This window comes from Sorex fumeus, unplaced genomic scaffold, assembly GCF_029834395.1.
Source record: "Sorex fumeus unplaced genomic scaffold, SorFum_2.1 ptg000019l, whole genome shotgun sequence".
NCBI lineage: Eukaryota > Metazoa > Chordata > Mammalia > Eulipotyphla > Soricidae > Sorex > Sorex fumeus.
The window spans coordinates 40,395,448-40,415,313 of NW_026606076.1; the positions used below are offsets into that span (position 1 = coordinate 40,395,448).

The 19,866-nt window shown below is 60.3% G+C and overlaps 1 protein-coding gene across 2 annotated transcripts; it reads left to right on the plus strand.

The window, feature by feature from the left end:
• The first annotated feature begins 1,837 nt into the window (after window positions 1-1,837).
• DBN1 (drebrin 1) lies at window positions 1,838-19,155 on the plus strand. Of its 2 annotated transcripts, XM_056112754.1 has the most exons (15): window positions 1,839-2,017; window positions 6,373-6,428; window positions 7,495-7,607; window positions 7,759-7,833; window positions 8,391-8,537; window positions 8,653-8,730; window positions 8,959-9,110; window positions 9,223-9,286; window positions 14,066-14,125; window positions 14,249-14,372; window positions 15,097-15,234; window positions 15,575-15,745; window positions 17,527-18,149; window positions 18,422-18,524; window positions 18,800-19,155. In XM_056112754.1, the coding sequence occupies exons 1-15, from the start codon at window positions 1,932-1,934 to the stop codon at window positions 18,868-18,870; spliced, it is 2,061 nt and encodes a 686-aa protein (XP_055968729.1). In that variant the 5' UTR covers window positions 1,839-1,931; the 3' UTR covers window positions 18,871-19,155. The 2 variants fall into 2 exon arrangements, with proteins under 2 accessions (XP_055968730.1, XP_055968729.1); XM_056112755.1 differs by lacking the exon at window positions 15,097-15,234 and having other exon boundaries at window positions 1,838-2,017.
• Window positions 19,156-19,866: the final 711 nt, after the last annotated feature.

Below are 19,866 nucleotides of genomic sequence, written 5' to 3' on the forward strand. Positions count from 1 at the left end.
AGGACCCCTCCACATTTCTGGTATCCCCGTGGTGCCAGGAAGCCCCCTCCCCCCAGCTTCCTGCCAGCCCTGCCTGGGTCTGGTTGTAAATGGAGTAATCGGGTAGCTGGCACCAAGAAACCCCCCACTCACAAGTATGGGGCTGGTGCAATAGGACAGTGGGCTGGGTGGTTGACGTGCACGTGGCCAAACCCGGGTTTGATCCTTGGCATCCCATATGGTACCGGAGCATCACCAGGAGTAATTCCAGAGTGCAGAGCCAGGAGTAACCCCTGGGCATTCTGGGTGTGACCCAAAAAGTGAGAGAGAGAGAGAGAGAGAGAGAGAGAGAGAGAGAGAGAGAGAGAGAGAGAATGAGAGACAGAAAGACAGAGAGAGAGACAGAGACAGAGACAGAGAAACAGAGACAGAGACAGAGAGACACAGAGAGAGACACAGAGAATCCCCCAGGCAGGGACCTCTGAAAACTACCTTTGGGTTTACTACACCTGGTTCTGTGATGATCCCTGGGTGGTCCTCCTCAATGCAGCTTTAGCCTTTTGAGCTAGACCCCTGGGCCTTCTGGATGCTTTTCAAGGGGTCTACACACGTCCAAGTGGAGAAAGCTCTCACCTCTCCTCTCCTTCTGGGGGAAGGAGTACCCCACTTCTTTACCCAGATTTGACCTGATCTTTTGCTGGGATTCCATCACTTCCCCTGAGAATATGGCGGAGGAGCTGGTTGTTTTTTTCCTTTTCCCCAGGGTCTTTCCCGCTCAGGAAGCCACCCTGGTACTGAGACCCACTTCCCGTAAGGAAACTTCTTTCAGCCCCCGCGGTGGTGGTAGTGGCGGGGTGGGGGTGGGGGGAAGGGCTTCCCCCACTTGTGCTAAGAACCTTGAGGAAATAAAGGTGTCAGGAGTTTGGGGTTAGATGCTGCTTTGGGGGACTCTACTTGGGGCTCCTCTGGGAGGTTTAGGGATGGGTTTCTTGCGGGTGGGGACGGAGGCTAGAAAGGAAAGGAGACTGGGCGAGGCGGAAGCAGGGGGGACCGCTGCTGGGGTCCGGTCTGGGCGCTGGGAACGGGGGGCGCGGGCATGGGACAGTGAGGTATGATGGGGGCCAGGCGGCGGCAGGAACGGGGTGTAACGAGGAATGGGGTGTGGCAGGGGAGTGGCGAGGGGCGCACGTGGCAAGCTCCAAGCACGGGCCTGGGAAAGAACGGGGCGCAGGGCTGGGAAAGCAATTAGGGGCGTCTTCGAGCCGCTGAGTGGGGGAGACGCACGGCGCTGGGGCGGGAACAGCCGGATCGAACCCCAAAATGGAACGCCCGGGAGAATTCCAGGGAGGGAGCGGGCAGAATGGAGCTGGAAAGAGTCTGGGGCTGCGAGATCGGAAAAGGGAGTGGGGGGCGGGGAGCAGGGAACAGAGCTGAGTTGGCAGCGGGACCGTCCGGCCGTGGGGACGCGCGAAGAGGGTGGTGGTGGTGGTGGTAAACGGGAGTCGGGGGTGGCGCACGGAGGCGCCCCGGGGCGCGGCGCGCCGGGTAGGGGACGGGGGGCGTGGGGGCGCCCCGGGGCAGGCCGGGAAGCCGGGGTGGGGTGGGGGGGCGGGCCTCCCCCGGGGGCCGGGCCGGGGCGGCGCTAGGACCGAGCGAGCCGGCAGGGAGAGAGGGAAGGAGGGAGGGAGGGAGCCGGGCGGAGCCAGCGCCCCCCGCCCCCCGCGGCCTGCTCCCCTCCCCCGGCCGCTCGCTTGCTCGCTCGCAGCGCTGCAGAGGCTCGGAGGCTCCGAGGCGGCGGCGGCGGCGGCGGCGTCTCCCAGCTGCACCCCCCTCGCTCCCGGCCGCTCCGTCCCTTGCATCCGTCGGTCCGTCCGCGCGTCCGTCGGTCCGTCCGCGCGCGCGCGCGTCTGTTTCCCACCCCCATCCCCTTCCCCTCCGCCCCCCGCCTCGGCATGGCCGGCGTGAGCTTCAGCGGCCACCGGCTGGAGCTGCTGGCGGCGTACGAGGAGGTGATCCGGGAGGAGAGCGCGGCCGACTGGTGAGCCCCCCCGACCCCCGGATCCCCCCACCCCACTGCCGGCCCCTTTGTCCCCGCGCCGCCGGCCGCCGCAGCGCCTTTGTCTCCCGCGCGCCCCGCCGCCGCCGGCCGGAGCTGGGGGGGACCCCCCGAAATGGTGCAGCGGCCCGGGAGGGGCTGCCTTTGTGCGCGCCGGGGGGAGGGGCCGCGCCGAGCCTGGCGGGGCGCAGCTGCGGGTGGGGGACACCCCCCCCATTCCCCCTTCCCGAGCGCCCCTAGGCGGGCTCCGGGCGAGCGCACCGGCCCGACCGACGCGGGGGGTCAGGGGGGCGGCCCCCGGGTGCCAGGGGGAAACCCATCCCCCTCCCCGCGTGCTCGGGCCCCCCCCATCACCCCCACACACACACCCGCGAGCCCCGGGGACAGGTGTGCACGGGGCGGCCAAGGGCACCTTCGCCACCTCCGAACTGGGCGAGGACCGGGCGGGGACGGGGCGGGGACCCAGCGAGCGAGCGGGGCCGGCCGGGCCGCGGCACAAAGGAAAAATCGGGCGGGGGAGGTGCGGGGCCGGCGGGGGGCCCGGACGCCCCGCCCACCGGGGGCGCCCCCCAGCTCGCTCACTTGGGTGTGATGGAAAAGGGCTTGGTGACCACATGGCCACCGCCGAGTGACTGGGGGGTGGGGTGGGGTGCCACCCTCCCCCCACAATCTCCTCAGCCCTGGTGGCGGCGGTGGAGCTTGGGAGGAACCGCCTCGTCCTGACCCAGAGGGATTCTGGAGGCTGCCGGGCCGCTCGGGCTGGGGCGCACACCCGTGAGAGGCAGGGAGCCCCGAAACCGGGACGAAGGGGCGAGTGAATTCCCCGAGGGGCGCTCTTGCCCCTGGCTGGGGAGTTGGCGCATGTGCGGGCCGCGGGCCTGCCCCCCTTCCCAGCTGTTGCCTCTCCCTGCACGGAGAGGGACAGCCACCTGGTCCGGAGCTGTGTCTGTAGGGAGGGACTCTCCAGAAAACCCAGGGGCTCCACCGACTGCCCAGTGCACCAATCAGCCATCACTCCAAACTCCGTCCCTGGGCCAGGTGCGAAACATCATCATCCCTCCCCCCCCACACACACACACCAGCACACATAAATACACACAAACACATAGATCAGGCAGGAAAAATTCAGAGCTGGCCTCTACGAACCAACCTCCCCCATCAGACTGAGAAGAACCAGAATTGGGGGCCGGAGGGAGGGACAGGCTGGCCAGCACCCCCATGCCTTACTGCAGCACTGGCCGCTGTCCAGGCCTGGAGGGATGGCCGCGGGAGACAGCCTCTCTTGTCCTGCCACTCCGTGGCCACGCAGGAGGAGGTCCAGCCCCGACCCAGCCCTGCCCCTGGGAGGCTGAGGTCATGGGCGGATTTCAGGGCAAGGGGCCCGGCCGGGCTGGGTGGAGGGACTCAGCCCTGCTCAACTCATCACCTTCCCTTTCCCAACCCTGGTATCATCAGCACCCCTTGCCCCTCTCAGGCAGCCCCGCGTCCTCTGACTGTCCAGACTCAGAGCTTTGTGCTCCTTCACCTCCCTGAGGACCCGCTTCCTGCTCGGCAGAGCCCCCACCGCCCCCCATCCTCTCACCCATGTGGCCAAAGCAACTTATTCATCACTGGTTTGCGTCACCGCCCATCTGGGTTGTGTGTGGGGGACAGACAGACGCACCCTGCATGCTGTCCCAGGCTCGCTCGCTCCAGCAAGGGCCCAGAGAGCATTTAGTACAAGGGGTGTAAAGACACCCCCACCCCACCTCATCCCTCTGCTTTCTGCCACGGGGATGGATGCAGGCTGTGAAGGCCCCCCCACCCCGCCCTCACCTCCCTTGATGCCTCGCATCAAATCGAAGGGAACAGTGGGCTGGGGGGGTATGGGAGGGGAGGTGTCACCAGACTGCCAAACCCACCTTCGGAGACCAGAGGACAGCCTCGTGGGTAAATTGCTCTCAGGGCAAAAAGGGGTTTTGGGGAGAGGCGGTTGAAGGCGCTCATTGCTGAGTGGACAAATCACTTTCCTGCCCCCCTCCAGCAGAGACCCCTCTCACCCCGCGACCCCCTTCAAGTCAGATCCCACACCATAGTCAGCCAGGGCTACTTCCGGCTCAGGGTCCAGGGGACCATGTGGTGCCCGGAATGGGGTCTGGGGCTCCTGCATGCCAAGCATGTGCCTGTTCCAACTCTCCTCCGCCCGCACTCGCCTCTCTTCACAGACTGAGAATGCGTCCCTAGAGGGCCACTATTCCCCAGCACCCCCTCCCCTCCTCAGCGTCCCTCCTCCGCCCCCCCCTGGTCTGTGTTCCAGTCCCGCCTGCCTCCCCCGCAGGTCTGATGCTTTCAGAGTTGCTGTGGGTATGGGGCTGAGCTGCTCCAGGCCACAGACAGTGTGGCATGTGCTAATAACTGAGTCAGACTCCTCGCCTTCCGCCGGCTGCTGGTCTTTCTAGGGCTTGGAAATGGTTAGATACGGGAGACTTCCGGTGGGGGGTGGGGGGACAGCCGGACCCCTTGAGCTTGTCGAGTGAAATCTGGGGTCCTTCAGAGACTTCTTGGGTGGGTGGGTCAGGCTCCTTCGGGAAGTGAGGGAGGGGGGAAACGCTTGTGTGGGCCAAGGGGTGCAGGGGTGGAACCCAGTTCTCCTGCGTGCACGTGCTTTATAGCTGGGTCACCTCTTTGCTTTTGGGTGTCCCTACGGGGATTCCAGCCCCGCATCTGGAGAAACATTTGGCCTTTATTTATTTTGGGGGGTGATGGGAACGGCATTTGTAAAAGGCTCCATCCCCAGGCTCATGGGGGATCAGAGCGCCGCTCCATCCATGGTTGGAAGGGCAGGTAGGTCTGGGGGGGAGCTTAACGGGTCCCCCCGTCAGGAGGAGGGTCTTGGACCTCAGTTATGGTTTCCCCTAGACCCGGTGGGAACCAGGATCGCCCCCCCTTCCTCCAACTTCACATTCTCCTCTGAGTCTAGAGGCAGCAGCTCCTGCTTCTCGAAGGTTCTTTGTTCCCAGTGAGTGCAGTGGACAGGTGGTGGGACAGCTGTGCTAGGAAGCAGCTGCCAGGGCTGGGGTGTCCCCCCTCACCCCCCCTCCACCATTTGGAGCACATTACCCCACCTGTGCCCCTTTGGGAGGAGTTGATCCCAAGAGGTGGGGGTGGGGATGGCTGAGGGGATCCGTTTGTGCCCCCCACCCCTGTGACTGCTGACCCTCTGGGGTTGGATGGGCCCGTTCCTTCTCGCTTCCCTCCCTTTTTATCCCTCCCCTCATTTCTCTCCTGCCATCTCTTGGCTGAACCCTCCGGAGCGCCCCTGTATCACCACCAACCCGGTACCCTTATCCTCCGCGGCTTGCTCCGAGCCCGGGTCCTTCCATCAACCGGGGTGTCCAGGGGCTCCCAGCGGCTCCTTTCTCTGGGAATGGTTGCGGCATCTCAGCTGCCTGGGGCAGAAAAAGCCAGGCAGGAGGAAGAAGGGAGGAGGGAGGCGCTTGGTCAACGGCTTCCTGGCACCCGCCGCCTAGGGCTGCAGAGCTAGGGGGAGCTGCGGGGGGCAGGGGTGGGGTCGGGGAGGAAGCCAGGGGGGCGCGACCACCCTGCAGCCCGAGTGACCAGATGACCTCATCCCTACTTCCCAGAGGCGGATCTGAAGGGGGGTGGGGGGGTGCAGAGCTCTGGCGGGTCCCCAGAGTCCTTTGTGTACTGGAGAATGCGGTGGGGGGCGGGGACGTGGTGTTGGTGGGGACACACGCGCGCGCGCGCGCGCGCGCACACACACACACACACACACACACACCCAGTCGTGTGCCAATTGCCGGGTTGCCATGGTTACCGGGGGATGCCCAGTGCCGAGCCAGCTCCGGGTTGTCGCTCCGCCCCTCTGGCGCCCTCGGGGCGGGGGGAGGGGCGGCGCATGCCCCAGGTAGGTAGGTGCCGCCTGGCGCCGGCCAATGGGACGACGCGGAGCGTGGTCGCCTGGGAACGGTAACCAAGGAGCCCGCACGCTTGCACACCCTCTCTCGTTGGGGTTGTAGACTGCCAGGACCCCGGAGTGCAGAGGATGCGATCCAGAGGAAGGGGGGAGATGCACCGCGAGCCAAGCCATGGGGTTCCCACTGCCGGCTCCCCACCTGATTCTGGCCTCCCTTCTTCCCCAGTTCCCAGGAGACCCCCCTTCTACTGCTCCGGTGCTGGACACCCCCCTTTCCCTAGCTCTGTCGTGACCAACCCAGAGTGCCCCAGAACCGCAGACCCTTCCTCTCCCACTCTCCTCCTCCTCCTCCTCCTCCTCCTCCTCTGAGCCGTCCCCACCCCAAATTGGCGGGTGCTGAGCTGGCCCTCCCTCTCCCCAGGGCTCTCTACACTTACGAGGATGGTTCGGATGACCTCAAGCTGGCCGCGTCAGGAGGTAAGAATTCCAGCCATTCCTCCTGCGCCTTCCTCCCTTCCTCTCCGCCCCCTCCTCCATTGTTCACTCCCCACCCGCCTGCCTGGCTTCGGGCCACCGCCTGCCGCCTGCAGCCCGCGGACAGACCCACATTTGTCTGTCGGGTGTCATTCTGCCCTGCTGCTGTCATCCCCAGGCTGGGGGACAAGGGAACCTGGTGGCCTTCCATGAAGAAGGTTGTGCAGAGTGACAACCTGCACAACCTCTCTCTCTCTCTCTCTCTCTCTTTCTCTCTCTCTCTCTCTCTCCCTCCCCCTCTCTCTCCCCCTTTCCTTTTTCTTTCTTTTCTCCCTTTCTTCCTCTTCTTTCCCCCTTCTTCCTTTCCTTTTCTTTCCCCCCCCTTTCTTCCTCTCCCTTTTCTCCCTCCCTCCATATCTTCCTCCCTCCCTCCCTTCCTTCCTCACACCCAGAAGTGCTCAGGGCTTGACTTCTAGTGGGCTCAGCGGGGCTCTCTCCGGTGCTGGTGCCGGTGAAATCCAGCCCAGGTGGGCCACATGCAAGGCAACCCTCTGTCTCTTCAGCCCCGCCCTCCTGATTTAGTCTGCACCCAGGCCCAGGGGATACTAGCAGTACCTGAGACATGAGGATATGGGGAGAACAGATATTTCCTTGGTCCTACCCCTCCCGCCAAATTGAGACACCCCTCCCCTCACACACACAGCCATGCAAAAGCAAAGGGAGTTTTTTCCCAGCTGCTGTTTAGGTTTGGGGCCACCCCCAGCTGTGTTCAGGGCTTACTTCTGGCTCTGCACTTAGGGATCACTCCTGGCAGTGCTCAAGGGGACCCCTGTGGGGGTGCCGGGGATCAAACCTGGCTCCACTGCTTGCAAGGCAAACACCCTCTCCGCTGTCCTATGACTCTGGCCCTTCCTGCTGCTTTTGACATCTGCCCAGAACCATGGAACCTTTAGGACCCAGGACTCCAAAGACTTTTCTGGTGCCTGCAGAACAGGGCTCCAGCCTCTTTGTGGGGGGGGGGGGGGGATTCAGGCATTGCGGTGGCCTCATGCCCTTCGGATTCCCACAGATGGGGGCTTGCAGGAACTCTCGGGTCACTTTGAGAACCAGAAAGTGATGTACGGCTTCTGTAGTGTCAAGGACTTCCCGGCAGCTCTGCCCAAATACGTGCTCATCAACTGGGTATGTGCTGTGGGCTGGGGAGGGGCCGTTCGTGTCCGGGACGGGGGTGGGGGTGGGGGTCCTCTCTGGAGAGAGCCTACTGTCATGAGTGTTTTCCCCGCGACCCCTCTGATCTGTTTTTCTCATCTCTTCTTCACTGGATGTGTTGCAGGTCGGGGAAGATGTGCCTGATGCCCGCAAATGCCAGTGTGCGAGCCATGTGGCTAAAGTGGCTGAGTTCTTCCAGGTGCGGTAGGGACTGGGCTCATGGGGCGCAGCATGGGCTCCTGGGCTTCAAGGGCTGGATTTGGGTTCCCGGTGGAGTTGGGCGGAGCCTGGGACTTTGAGGGCAGAGCTTTTCTGAGGAGTGGGGCCAGAGCTTCAGGGGCAGGGATTTGAGAACGGAGCTTTGACTGAAAGTGTCTGGGGTCAGCGCTGGGGCAGGAACTGGGGTGTAGGGATGAAAGGGGTGGGGTCAGAACCCCTGGGGGCGGAACTTAGGCTGCAGGGCGTGGTCAGGTTTGTAAAGGTGGGACCAGAGCTGAGGGTGGGGTTTGGGCTGCAGGGGGCGTGGTCAGGGTTATAGGGGCGGGGTCAGAGCTCCTGAGGGCGGAGTTTGGTGTGCAGGAGGCGTGGTTAGGGCTGCACGGAAGGGGCCAGAGCTCTTGAGGGCAGGGTGTGGTCTGCAAAGGGCGTGATTAGGGCTGCATGGGCGGGGCCAGGGCTCTTGAGGGCGGGGTTTGGGGCGGGGTCAGGACTGCAAGGTGGGACTACGCTGCCTGAACTGCTGCCTTCTTGCTGGAGGGAGTCGACGTGATCGTGAATGCCAGCAGCGTGGAAGACATAGATGCGGGCGCCATCGGGCAGCGGCTCTCCAATGGGCTGGCGCGGCTCTCCAGCCCCGTGCTCCACCGGCTGCGGCTGCGCGAGGATGAGAACGCAGAGCCAGTGGTCAGTGGGCACGCACGCCAGGCTCCCTGCTTGCATCCTCCGGGGGACCTCCCCAGGTGCGTGGGCGGAGCAGCCGCCCCACGAGGAGCTCAGCCCCAGCCCTTTGCCCCTGCAGGGAACCACCTATCAGAAGACTGATGCGGCTGTGGAAATGAAACGGATTAACCGCGAGCAGTTCTGGGAGCAGGCCAAGGTCTGGCCCAGCCAGTTGCACCCCGCTGGGTCCCCCACCCCGCCCCTGGCCCCGCCTGCATCTTTGGGGGTCCAGTCCACATGAGTCCTTTGGGAGGGGGCACCCCTGAACTCCTGTACCTTCCCAGGCTTCTTGAGTTGTGGATGGGTTGGAAAGACGCGACGGGGGTGGGTACGGAGGCTGGCCATCACCACGACCCCTACACTACCTTGGCTCTGGGGGTTACAGAAGGAGGAAGAGCTGCGGAAGGAGGAGGAGAGGAAGAAGGCCCTGGACGAGAGGCTCAGGTTTGAGCAGGAGCGGATGGAACAGGAACGGCAGGAGCAGGAAGAGCGGGAGCGACGCTACCGGGAGAGGGAACAGCAGATAGAGGAGCACAGGTGAGCCCCGCCCTGCTCCTCTCTGTGCTGTGTGTGGGGGGGGGGGGGGAGGAAGGGGCGGGGCCCTGGGTCGCCCCTTCCTGAAGGGGTGCATGCCTGGGTCTCATTCCAGGAGGAAACAACAGACTTTGGAAGCTGAGGAGGCCAAGCGGCGGCTGAAGGAACAATCTATCTTTGTAAGTTCCCTGCTGGATTCCCTGATCCTGCTCAGGAAAGTGTGTGTGTGTGTGTGTGTGTGTGTGTGTGTGTGTGTGTGTGTGTGTGTGTTGTGGTGATGCCCCGGTGTGGTTGGCTCTTACAGGTAGAGAAAGAGCTTAGGGACAGTCCTGTGTGTCCTGTGGGTAGGGGGTGACTGAGTAATGCCACAAAGCTCCTATCTCGGCTGCATTGGGCATTTCCTGGGAGGAACTAGACTCACAGAGTAAAATCCACATGGATTCTCCCTCCTCCACTCCCTTGCAACTCCCCAACGTATCTTGAGGGATTCTAGTGGATTTAGACACATTGCCATATTTAAGGGGCTCCAGGCTTGATCCCCAAAGCCAGGGGTGCTGTCTGAGCCCCTAAACATGAGCTCCCAGGGCCAGCGGTTTGCCCCATTGAAACCTTCAGCACCTGGGGCAGGAGAGACAGTAGAGTAGCCAACCTGGGTTCCATCCCAGCACCCCATATGGTCCCCCAAACCCCATTAGGAGTGATTCCTAAGCTCAGAGCCAGGAACTAAACCCTGAGCACTGCCAGGTGTTGCCCTAAAACCAAAAAAAAAAAAGAAAAGAAGAAGAAAAGCAAAGAAACTCAGTGGCTGGGTTGGGGAAGTGCCTCAACGGGCTAAACAACAGGCTTTGAAGACGACGTGGCATCCATTTCTGGCACCCCATGACCGGGAGTGCCCCCTGAGCCAGACGTGGCCTGAGAACGTGTCATTTCTTAATTGTTTTATTTTTCTGGCTTTTTTTCTTGTTAGGGTCATACTCAGCCGTGTTCAGGGGTTACCCTGGTGGTGAACAGGGAACTGGGGGGCCATAGGATTCAAGGCAGGCACCTTACCCCCCCTCCCATGCTATTTCGCTGACCCCCATTTCTTTTTTGTTTTGGGGCCACTTCGGGTGATGCTCACTCTGCACTCAGGAATGACCCCTAAGTGCAGAGTGACCCTCAGGGAAGCACATGGGATGCTGGGGATTGAACTCGGGTCAGCTGTGTGCTAGGCAAGCAAGCACCTTATCTTCTTTTTTTTGCTTTTTTGGGGGGTCACACCTGGCAATGCACAGGGTTTACTCCTGGCTCATGCACTCAGGAATTACTCCTGGCGGTGCTCAGGTGACCATATGGGATGCTGGGAATCGAACCCGGGTATGCCGTGTGCAAGGCAAACGTGTTCCCGCTGTGCTATCGCTCCAGCCCCAAGCACCTTATCTTCTGTTCTATGGCTCTCCACTCCCCCTTCTCCCCTCATTTCTTTTTATTCTGTTGGTTTTTTGGGTCACACCTCGAGATGCTCAGGGGTTACTCCTGGCTCTGCACTCAGGAATTACTCCCAGCAGTGATCAGGGGACCCTATGGGATGCCGGGGATTGAACCCAGCTTGGCCACATGCAAGGCAAACAAACGCCCTACCTGTTGTAATATTGCTCCAGCCCCACCCTCCTATTTCTTCCTCAGCATCTGACCAGTATTCAGGGAATTTAGAGGAAACGCCTGGTGGTGTTTTGCTAACCCAGGCGGATGGTTCAGTGCTTTGGCCCCAGTAACCCTGTCTTGGTATTGTTTGGGCCTGAGTGCTAAGGCTACCAGGGCCATACCTTTTTTTTTTTTTTTTTTTTTTTTTTTTGCTTTTTGGGCCACACCCAGCGATGCACAGGGGTTACGCCTAGTTCATGCACTCAGGAATTCCTCCTGGCCGTGCTCAGGGGACCATATGGGATGCTGGGAATTGAACCCGGGTTGGGCCGCGTGCAAGGCAGACGCCCTACCCGCTGTACTATCACTCCAGCCCCATGGTCCATACCATTTCTGATTGTGCCCAGGGGTGCATGCAGTGCCCAGTCCTTGCTTGCGCATGCCACGCATGCACTCCTGCCCCCACCCCCCCATCTCCTGGGCCCTGCCTGCTTGTCTGCACCAGACGACTGGAGGGAGCTCTAGGGCGACCCCTGCAGGAAGTATGGGATGAAGACAGGCAGGCAGCCCTGTGGTAATTGACATGAAGGGGTCGTTGGGGTCCACTCCCGGCCCCCATGGCTCCTGATGCTGAGGAAGCAATTTTGCAGTTGATAAATCAGAAGTCAAACGGGGGCTGGAGCGATAGCACAGCGGGTAGGGCATTTACCTTGCACGCAGCCAACATGGCCGACACAGGTTCGCTTCCTAGCATCCCATATGGTCCCCCGAGCACCGCCAGGAGCAATTCCTGAGTGCATGAGCCAGGAGTAACCCCTGAGCATAGCCGGGTGTGACCCAAAAAGAAAAATAAAAGAAGTCAAACCCCTGAGCATAGCCGGGTGTGACCCAAAAAGAAAAAAAAAGAAGTCAAACGGGGCTGGGGCCAGAGCAATAGTACAATGGGTAGGGAGTTTGCCTTGCATGAGGTAGACCTGGGTTCGATCCCTGCCATCCCTCAGCACCGCCAGAACGAATTTGAGTGCAGAGTCGGGAGTAACCCCTGAGCATCGCCAGATGTGACCCCCAAAGAAGCCAAGAAAAAATAAAACGGGGACCAGAGCGATACTACTGTGGATAGAGCATTTGCTTTTCATGTGGCCAACTGGGGTTCTATCCCTGGCATCCCATATGTTCCCCTGAGCACCACCAGGAGTGATACTGGAGTGTGCAGAGCTGGGAGTAACCCCTGCGCATTGCCAGATGTAGGCCAAAAGAAGAGGGGAAAAACAAAACAAAACAAAAATAAACCTTTGCGTAACTTCTTTGCGGGGGTGTTGGTTCTGACCCACATTCTGGTGATGCTCAGGAGCTGATCCTGGCTCTTCTCAGGAGGCGCCCCTGGCAGCGGTTGGGGGATCATAGATGGTGCTGGGGGTCAAACTGGGATTCGTGAGATGCAAGGGAAGCATCTTTTCCCCAGCCCCTAAATCTATAATCCTTTTGTTTTGGGAGGCCACTTCGGCGTGCTCAGGGTCTATGAAATCTACCTACCTTCATGGGCCAGACAGACAGCTCGGTAGCCCGTGAAGCACTGCCAGGTATAACCCAAAAGCCAATAAATCAGTTCATTGAAGACTGCTGGCGGGCTGGAGAGAGCATAGCGGGTAAGGGGTTTGCCTTGCACGCGGCTGACCTGGATTCGATTCCCAGCATCCCATATTGTCCCCTGAGCACCCCAGGAGTAACTCATGAGTGCAGAGCCAGGTGTAACCACTGTGCATCACCGGATGTGACCCCCCCCAAAAAAAAGACTGCTGGGGACATGGCTCAAAGTACCAGAGCATATGCCTTACATTCAGGAACCCCAACTCTGATCCTGAGCATTACATGGTCCCCAAACACCCAAACACCATTAGTAGGGCCTGGAGCGGTAGTACAGCGGGGAGGGTACTTGAAATTTCCTGTGGCTGACCCGGGTTCAATCCCCAGCATCCCCTATGATCCCCTGAGCATTGTCAGGAGTAACCCTTGAGCATTGCTGGGCGTGACCTAAAAAAGCAAAACCAAGCAAAAAAAACAAAATAGCATTCTTTTATTTTTGGGTCAGAGCACACCCAGCAGTGCTCTGGGTTTGTTCTTGACTATGATCTCAGTGATCATTCCAGGCGGGGCTCAGGGGACCATATGGGATGCTGGGGATCTAAATTGGTTAAACCATATGTACAGTCCCAGTCCGTATTAACAATAATTGATAACCACGTTGCATAAACCCGCAGGGTTATTTTATAACCAGAAGTCTGGTACCTTTATTTCATTACCCACTGCTTCCTCCCAGCCTCTGACACCACACACCACCATCTCTCCAAATCTTCTGTTCTGTGCAGCTGATTTTTTTTTAATGTTTCCTGGCTCTGTGCTCAGGAGCGCCCCCTGGTGGAGCATGGGGGAGCCTATACAGTGTAGGGGATTGAACAGGGGTGATTGACTTTCAGCAAGGCTGGTACCTCAGTTTTGGGATCACACTCAGTGGTGCTCAGAGCTTATTCCTAGCTCTGTGCTCAAGGGTTACTCCTGGCGAGCTGAGAAAACCATATGGGTGCAAGGGATGGAACCTGGGTTGGCTGTGTGCTAGCCTGAAGGACGTATAGTATTTGCCTGATGCCTGATTCATTTCATTCAGCCTTTTGGTTTTTGTTTTCGTTTTGGGCCCCACCCAGCAATGCTCAGGGATTACCCCTGGCCCTGTGCTCAGGAGTCACCCCTGGCAGTGCTCGGGGACCATATGGGATGCTGGGGATTGAACCCCGTTTGGCCACATGCAAGGCAAACCACCTACCTGCTGTATCATCGCCCCAGCCCTTCACATAGCCTTCTGCCTTCTGCGCTCCAGGTACTGAGGGGATATGGTGGCAGATGGACAGATTTCTTTCAAGGGGCAAACTGGAGCACTTGGTTAAGTAGGTAGAAGCCCCGGAACTCCCCCCACCCTTGCTCAAGACCCTGAAGCACAGTCCCACTGGGTGAGGTCCCAAAAAATGAGTAGGACACTTGCCTTACATATGGCTGACCTGGTTATAATCCCTGACACCCCATGTGGTCCCTCAGGCCCGCCGGGAATGATCCCTGAGCCCAGAACAAGGAGTAACCCCTGAGCATCACCAGGGGTGGCCCAAAACCCCCCCCCAAAAAACTCAAAGCCAGCAAAGGCAAAGCCAGGAGGGGAAGGAGCAGAAGTACCACCTCCAACTTCTTTCCTGCCCAAAGGGCTGCAAAACCATGGGGTCCGGAGAGAGGTGCAGCTTTGGGGTGTGTCTGTGGGGAGGGTGCCCAGGACACTCTCCTTTGCCTTCCAGGGGGACCAGCGGGATGAAGAGGAAGAAACCCAGCAGAAGAAGTCAGAATCCGAGGTCGAGGTGCGAGCTGGGGTGTGGGAGGAATGGGATAGGGGTGACAGATGTCAGGGGTCACGTGGTGCAGCCCCCCACCCCTTACCCTGGGTGGAGTCCAGCTGTGACCCTTGGCCTGGTGTCCCCCAGGAGGCAGCGGCCATCATCGCCCAGCGACCTGACAACCCGCGGGAGTTCTTCAAGCAGCAAGAACGAGTGGCATCGGCTTCCGCCGGCAGCTGTGACGCGCCCTCGCCCTTCAACCACCGGCCAGGTAGTCTTCGTGCCCCTTGTCCCCCGAGCCCCAGCCCCTCTGCAACCCCCCACCCCCACCCCCGACCCCACTTCTCAGGTGTGGGCGCAGCCCCTCGTGGAACTGGCCCCTCGGAGCCCCGCAAGGCCAGTCTGCGTGTTTCCACCCGCCACCTCCAGGGGGCAGCACTGAGCCGTTGCCGCGTTGGGCTGACCAGCAGGGGGCGTGAGAGGCCAGCTGAGGAGCTGGGGCTTGCCCCCAGCCTGGATTCTGGGCTGCACTGAGCTCTTGCCTGCGGAGTTTGCGGGAGGGTGCATGTGGGTGCTGTGCAGAGTACCTCCCCTCCTCCCAGGCTGCCTTGCGGATTGGGATTCTCTCTGTAGCTTCTGTGTCTTCCTGCCCCCAAGTGCCCTTCTGCTCTCCCTCTGCTGGTGTGTGTGCGTGTTTGTGTGTGCGTGTGTGTCCTTGCCATGTGTCCAGGCGAGGTGCTGGACAGCGGGGCCCCCGGCTGGCTGCGTGCGGTGGGGAAGCTGGCTGCCTTGTCCGTGGCTGGCGTTGGCACGAGTCATTTCAGTGGCTTGAGGCTGTGGCCGGCGGGGCTGGCTGTGTGCGCGCTCTTGGCTGAAGGCTGCTTGGACACCCCGGGCCAGCCCTGGGCACGGGGCGAGGCCTTGGGGTGGGGGGTAACTGACCCTCTCTTGTCCTCTGTCTCTCTCTTTCTCTCTCTGTCTGTCTCTCTCGGCAGGTCGTCCGTACTGCCCTTTCATTAAGGCATCGGGCAGTGCGCCTTCCTCCTCCTCCTCTTCCTCCTCCTCCCCTCCACGGATTCCCTTTCCCTATATCACCTGCCACCGCACCCCAAACCTCTCTTCCTCCCTCCCATGTATGTAGCCCAGGCCTCGGTGGCGGGGTGGGGGTAAGAAGGGCCCCGATTTGCCCTTACTCTGGTGTTCGCCCCACCCCCACCCCCAAAGCATCAGACCTGGCCTATCCCTCTTCCCTGGCCCGGCGGGGGCGCTGGCTCCCCTCCCCCACTACTAAGGACCTGCCTTCTAGGGTCTCAAGCTGTGCTCTTGGTCCCCGGGTGCCGGGGAAGCTCCCAGCCCCCCCACAAGCCAGACTTCTCGTTGTTGGCCAGGACCCCAAGGTGGACCGTCCTGGTCCCCCCTCTCCCCCCCGCCGGCTCCTGGTCCCACCCTGATGCCTCTGGGGTTTGTTTGCAGGCAGCCATCTGGACAGTCACCGCAGGATGACGCCCACCCCCGTCCCCGCCCGCAGCCCCACGCACTCCAGCACGGCCTCCACGCCCATTTCCGAGCAGATCGAGCGGGCCCTGGACGAGGTCACATCCTCGCAGCCACCACCTCCGCCCTTACCGTCCCCACCTGCCCAGGGTGAGCCAGGGACCTGGGGACAAGGCCCCTGGGGGCCCCTAGCGACTGCTTCACATCCCCAGTCCGCGCTGCCATGGGTGAACCTATGATGGAGCCTTGGGGTCGAACTAGATCGACATCCGGGGTGGTTTAAGGGGTGGCGAGAGGCAATGGAGGGCAGTCCCAACAAGAAGGGTGTTCGCTTGCACACGTTTGACCTGGGTTTCATCCCCGGCATCCCATAGGATCCCCCCAATCCCGCCAGGAGGGATCCCTGAGGGCAGAGTCAGGAGTAAGGCCTGAGTACCACCAGTTGTGGCCCAAAAAGCAAAAAAAAAAAAAAAAAAAAAAAAGAATTGGAGCAAAATAAGAATTGGAGCATAGGCTTTGCATGCAGGAATGTCACGATGTCTCACGTGGGACATCACTATCTAATATAGCCCCCAAACTGGCTTCTTGGGGCCAGAGTGAGTAGTGGGTCGGGAGCTGGCATTGAACATGGCACATGGGGACTGGAGAGACAGCACAGTGGGTAGTGTGTTTACTTTGCACGCGGCTGACCCGGGTTCAATTCCCAGCATCCCATAGGGTCCCCTGAGCACCGCCAGGAGTAATTCCTGAGTGCAGAACCAGGAGTAACCCCTGTGCATTGCAGAGTGTGACCCAAAAAGCAAAAAAAAAAAAGCGTGGCACACCTGGGTTTCAGATGCTACATTGGGTCCCCTGAGCCCTGCCAGGAGTGATCCCTGAGCACAGAATCAGGAGAAAGCCCTGAGCATTTCTGGGTGTGACCCGAAAGCCAACAAAAACAGAAGAAAAACCCTTGATTTTTCTCTTTTCCTGGGGGGGGGGGTGGGTAGGTGGTTGTGGGCTGGGGGTCACATCTGAAGGTGCTTAGCGGCTATTCCTGGCAGGGTGCTTAGGGAATTCTATATGGTGCCAGGGATCAAAACAGGGGTAGGCTGTGGAACCAGAGCGAAAGCACAGTGGGTAGGGCTGGCCTTGCATGCAGCCTACCTGGGTTTGATCTTCGGCACCCTTAAGAGCGATCCCTGAGATAACACAGCGGGTAGGGTGTTTGCCTTGCACATTGGCGACCTGAGTTCGATCCCTGGCATCCCATATGATCCCCTAAGCACTGCCAGGAGTAATTCCTGAGTGCCAAGCCAGGAGTAATTCCTGAGTGCCGAGCCAGGAGTAACTCCTGAGTGTTGCTGGGTGTAACCCAAAAAAAGAAAAATAAAGGGAGAGAATGATCCCTGAGTGCAGAGGCAGAAGTGAGCCCTGCACACTGCCAGGTATGGCCCCAAAACAAAACAGGGTCAGATGCAATGAATGCAAGTGCATTAATATATCTCATGTACCCCAAAACCTGCTTCATGGGTTGGAGCGCTTGTACAGCAGGTAAAGGGCTTGCTTTGCACACAGCCATGATCCCTAGCATCCTACAGGGATCCCCACCAGGAGGATCTGTGAGCATCTCCAGGTATGGCCCCAAAGCCAGAAAACCGAAACCTTCAGGTTAGAGAAGTAGTAAAGAAAGTAGAGCTCTTCTTTGCACACAGCTGACTGATGTGGGTTTGATCTCCAGCCTCCCATGGGGTCCTCAGAGCCCTGCCAGGAGTAACCCCTGTGCTCAGAGCCAGGAGGAAGCCCCGAGCATTACCGGGTGTCACCCAGAGACAACCACAAAAATCCTGAGCCTCAGTTACCCCAGAGTGAGTAAATTCTGGTTAAGCAGAAAACTCAGAGGAGTGGGGAACTGATGCCCTCCCACCCTCCATCTCTCTGTGCTGTGACAGAAATCCAGGAGTCCAGCCCTGGCTTGACTACTGAAGAGGCCACCAAGAAAATGGCCGAAGCAGCACCTCAGGCTTGGGCTGGCCCCGCAGAGGAGCCCCCCCAGGCCCCAGGCAGCTCTGGCGAGGACTTGATGTTCGTGGCGCCTCCCGAACCAGCAACGGTCCCAGGCGCCCCTCAGGAGCTGGTCTTGACCGACAGCCCGGCTGACGACGCCGACACTGCCATTGCTGACCCTGGTGTTGCCAACCCGACCGCCAGCCTCGTCGACCTATGGCCCAGCAATGACGCCGGGGCCTCCGAACCCCAGGCCGAGCCGAGGGCTCCCACACCCCCCTCGGGGGCTGAGGTCGCCCTAGCGGAGGTGCCCCTGCTGGATGAAGTGGCTCCTGAGCCACTGGGGCAGGCAGGCGATGGCTGTGCCAACCTTCTCAATTTTGATGAGCTGCCCGAGCCGCCAGCCACCTTCTGTGACCCGGAAGAAGACGTCGAAGGGGACCCCCTGGCCGCTCCTCAGGTCCCGACGCTGCCCTCCGCTTTAGAGGACCTAGATCAGGACCCGGAACTGGAGTCCGAGCCCCACCTGCTTACCAATGGCGAGACCCCCCAAAAGGAGGGGACCCAGGTCCGGCAGGAGTAACCGGGTGGGAAGGCGGGGAGGAGTCAAAGCTGGTGCAGGCACCCCACCTTTTCACTGTGACCCACATTAGAGCGGGGGTGAGCTTTCCATTCCCCCTCCCTGGGCCAGCGCCGCCTTTGTTCCCCAGGCGCGCATCTGCGTCTCCCTGGCAACCACTGATGGAATAGCTAGTTGCCAGGGCAACGGGCTCCGGGGTCTGGTTGGTCCAGCCTTGGCGCTGGGTGGGGCCAGGTGACCTGGAGCTTTCTTCCCCGCAGGCCAGTGAAGGCTACTTCAGCCAATCACAGGAGGAGGAGTTTGCCCAATCGGAAGAGCTGTGTGCGAAGGCTCCGCCCCCTGTGTTCTACACCAAGCCTCCAGGTAAGGCCAGGGAAATACTGGGAGCTGGGTGTTCCAAATAATTGAGTGGGTGTGGGTGTAGGGGGAACGGGGGGGGGGGTGTTCGGGACAGAGGTGTTGAGTGCCAGTGTGGGCTGGCAGTCCCTCTGCTTCTGCCCACACAGCCTCCAAGAGTTTGGAGGGACTTATTTTTGGGGGTTTTTTTAGTTTAATTTTTTTTTTGAATAATTGAATCACCATGAGATAATGCTGAGATGCTGAGTTCTTTCTGGATCTCTCCCCTGCCCACACCCTAGAAATTGACATCACGTGCTGGGATGCAGACCCGGTACCCGAAGAGGAGGAGGGCTTCGAGAGAGGTGATTAGCGGCGGCGCCCACCCTCAGGCAGCCTTCCCGAGGTCGCCCACCTGCGCCTGCCTCCTGGCCTCACGGCCCGGCCGCGTCTGCGCCAGCAGCTGCCCTGCCTGGCCCCCCAACTCCGGATTCCGGCCCTGGCCGGGGACTTGGCCGCTTCCTGACCCACAGGGCCCCCCACTTTTACAGCTTTTCTCTCTTTTTTTTAAAAATTGATAGACTTGTACAGTTGACCGGTTTTCCTCCCGTTGGTAGTTGAGACGCTGTTGCAAAAATGCCGTCCCCACCCCTCCCCCGCCCCCTGTTCCCTCCCTGCCCCTCCCTTCCCCCTCCCCCCCCCCCCCCCCCCCCCCGCGCCCGATCGGGAATGTAGCTTAGTGATTTTCCTGTGCTCTCAGCGGGCTGGGGTGGGGGACTTCCTCCGGCTTGGGGCCTGTCGTGGGTGGGGGGGAGAGCTCTGGTGGGAAAAAAAAATGTCCCCTCCACCCCCCTCTTTCCTAGTTTTATGTTTCTTGGAAAAATATCACTTTGTATTCTCTGTCCAGGGCTTTCAGATATTTTGCACGAATTTTAAACACAAGGCAATAAATGGCTGGTGGGCCCTGACTCCCTGGGACCCCTTCCCCCGCCCTCCCTTCCCCAACTCTTGATCGTCCTCCCCCGCCTGGGCCAGAGGAATTATCGGGCCCTCCTGGGGCCCCCTGGCGTTCCGGGCCCCCTCCTGCTGGGCAGGTCCCAGGCTGGAGGCCCCTCTCTGCTTTGCGCTTCAGGTCAAGGGCGCGCGGGGTGGGACCCGGGGCTTGCGCGACCCCTTTCCGATTCCTCCCTCTTTGCTTGGGTTCCTTTTTCACGTTCAGTACCTGTTTTTTGGAAAGCACAAACTTTATGTAACGGGTCGTGCTCATGTCTGTTAATAAAGAAATCCAGATCCCTCCGGGCTTCAGGGGCTGAGCTGGGGGTGGGTCGCCCACCCGGATCCCCATTTTCAACTTCCCACCTCCAGGGCA